Source organism: Ailuropoda melanoleuca, chromosome 4, assembly GCF_002007445.2.
Source record: "Ailuropoda melanoleuca isolate Jingjing chromosome 4, ASM200744v2, whole genome shotgun sequence".
Taxonomy (NCBI): domain Eukaryota; kingdom Metazoa; phylum Chordata; class Mammalia; order Carnivora; family Ursidae; genus Ailuropoda; species Ailuropoda melanoleuca.
Genome location: NC_048221.1, coordinates 10849169 through 10852242, shown reverse-complemented (window position 1 = coordinate 10852242; position 3074 = coordinate 10849169). Strand labels below are relative to the sequence as shown.

General features: G+C 43.5%; 1 protein-coding gene across 1 annotated transcript in view; it reads left to right on the top strand.

Moving 5' to 3' along the window:
* The first annotated feature begins 972 nt into the window (after nucleotides 1-972).
* LOC100463963 (olfactory receptor 7A17) overlaps nucleotides 973-3074 on the top strand; it is a 3437-nt gene continuing 1335 nt past the window's right edge. Inside the window, exon 1 of the mRNA XM_034657189.1 lies at nucleotides 973-1883. Within this exon, the coding sequence (XP_034513080.1) occupies nucleotides 973-1883 (911 nt within the window). The remainder of the gene's footprint in view (nucleotides 1884-3074) is intronic.

Here is a 3074-nt window from a genome sequence, read left to right as displayed (position 1 = left end):
TGCGTAAATGTGTGCTGATTTCACTCACATGTGGAAAATAAGAAACACTGCAGAGGATCATAGGGGAAGGGAGGGAAAACTGAATGGAAAGTCATCAGAAGGGGAGAAAAACCATGATAGATTCTTAACTCANTCTTAGGTTGAATCCGTGTATGTTGAGGATGGTTTGATAGATTTCCAACTAAATTTGAGGGAACAGATGAAACAAGGTTCCCTACTCTGCTGCCATCTTGCTCCTGACTGTCTATGTAGACCCCCATAAAAATGTTTTAAATTCTATTAGTTAATGTATAACTTCTTCCTTCTCGGTTTCTTGCATTAATTAAGATGGTTTTACCTGTAGATTTTATTTTTTATTTTGGGATGTTGTACACATGAAACAAATACTACACCGTAGGTTAACTAACTGGAAAGCATTGTCCACAACAGCTAAATCGTGGAAGGAGCCGAGATGCCCTTCAACAGATGACTGGATTAAGAAGTTGTGGTCCATATATACAATGGAATATTACTCAGCTATCAGAAAGAACGAATTCTCAACATTTGCTGCAACATGGACGGCACTGGAGGAGATAATGCTAAGTGAAATAAGTCAAGCAGAGAAAGACAATTATCATATGATTTCTCTCATCTATGGAACATAAGAACTAGGAGGATCGGTAGGGGAAGAAAGGGATAAAGAAAGGGGGGTAATCAGAAGGGGGAATGAAGCATGAGAGACTATGGACTCTGAGAAACAAACTGAGGGCTTCAGAGGGGAGGGGGGTGGGGGAATGGGATAGGCTGGTGATGAGTAGTAAGGAGGGCACGTATTGCATGGTACACTGGGTGTTGTACGCAACTAATGAAGCATCGAACTTTACATCAGAAAAAAAAACTTAAAAAATAAAGAATAATAAATACATAAATGAAGCCCATTTGTTTGAAAATCATTATTTTATTTTTTTCTTTCCTTGTAGTCTCCACCACCACATGGAACCAGACAATGATACAAGAATTTCAGAATTTCTTCTTCTGGGATTGTCAGAGGACCCAGAACTGCAGCCCCTCATATTCGGGCTTCTCCTATCCATGTACCTGATCACTGTGCTTGGAAACCTGCTCATCATCCTGGCCGTCAGCTCTGACTCCCACCTCCACACCCCCATGTACTTCTTCCTGGCCAACCTGTCCTTTGCAGACATCTGTTCCACCTCCACCACCGTCCCCAAGATGCTGATGAATATACAGACAGAGAACAAAGACATAACCTATGCTGGGTGCATCACACAGATGTATTTTTTCCTACTCTTTGTTGGATTTGATGACTTTCTCCTGGCTGTAATGGCTTATGACCGTTTCATGGCCATCTGTCACCCCCTGCACTACACAGTCATCATGAAACCTTCTTATTGTGCACTGCTGGTTCTGGTGGTCTGGGTGATGAGTGTCCTGAATTCCTTATTAGAAAGCTTAATGGTGTCATGGCTGTCCTTCTGTAGAGAAGTGGGAATCTCCAGCTTTTTCTGTGATATCAAACAGTTGGTCCAACTTGCCTGTTCTGACACCTTTCTTAATGACGTGGTGATGTATTTTGGAGCTGGGCTGCTGGGTGGTGGTCCCCTTGCTGGGATCCTTTACTCTTACTCTAAGATAGTTTCTTCCATACTTGGGATCTCATCAGCCCAGGGCAAGTATAAAGCATTTTCCACCTGTGCGTCTCACCTCTCCGTTGTCTCCTTATTTTATTGTACAGGCCTAGGTGTGTACCTTAGCTCTGCTGCTACCCAGAGCTCCCACACAAGTGCAGTGGCCTCAGTGATGTACACGGTGGTCACGCCCATGCTGAACCCCTTCATCTATAGCCTGAGGAACAGAGACATAAAGAGGGCTCTGAAAAGAATTTTTTGGATTCCAGTGATGTGAGGGCCAATAGTCCTGGGGCTGAAGAAGGGTCCGTGATTGCAGGGCTCAAGCTTCAGAGCCAGGAACTGCTATTCTTCGGGCTGATTAGGGGAGTAGAATCTGCACCTCACATTTATTTCCTGGAATTTCCAATTGTTTGAATTCAACTTTTCCACACATTTAAAAAACTCACTTATTAACCTTGNCTCACTTATTAACCTTCTGTTCTTTCTGATGGACAGACAGTATTCCACTTTGTCCGTTTTCATATGTTCCAATGTTTTCCCCAAACTTCAATTACAAATGCTTGGAAATTTCTGTATCTTATGTGGGGCAAGTTCAATTTCTTCGAAAAAATTTCATTTCAAATGATTTATACCATGCCAAGTAAATTTTCCCTAGATTTCGCAAAAGAATAATCACGAGTTGTATTCTTCATATGAAAGAAATTACATTGGCTACTGAGCCCTTCACATAACTTTTTTGTAGAGGAGAATACAAAACCCCACCACAGAATCACGTTGATTCTGTCAGTCTTTTTACATCACTACCTTTACTCCTCGTCCTGATAATGTGGATTCTAACATTGTTCTGTTTAAGTCTCAGGCTCCTGACAGGGATGCTCAGGCTAGGAAAGCCCGGGCACCCCCCTGCGCCCCTGTGCTGTGGACATTCCCACGATGCTTCCCTGACCAGAGCCTCTGCTGTGGCTGCACCAGCCCTTGGGTTCTCACTGTGACTGCAAGACAGGCCTCAGCAGCACCCATCAGAGAACTCTAACAAAACCAGGTTTATTCCTCACAGGTCCTGGAGGACAGAGGCAGAAAGTGCAGAGGGTCAGAGATTCAGAACAAGAGAGTGAAAGCCCTGAACTGGGGCACTGCCTTTACTGGGGTCCATGGGCAGAGTGGCCAGGGGTTCCCAGGTTCACTCTTTATTGACCAGTTTAAAACATAACAGTGAAATTCTGGCAGGGAAAGGGAAAGCAGGGCCACTACTCATTCAGTATCGAGGTCACCCAGATCTTTCTCTAGAGGTACTTCATGGATGGGGACAGCCTGACTGCTTACTTGGTAATAGTGCCACACACCTGACACTATGTTTATTCAGCATGGTTGTCCTTAAAATACATGCTTCAGAAATAAAAGCTTCATGTCAGACACTTTCTCTACAAACATGCTAAAAATAGT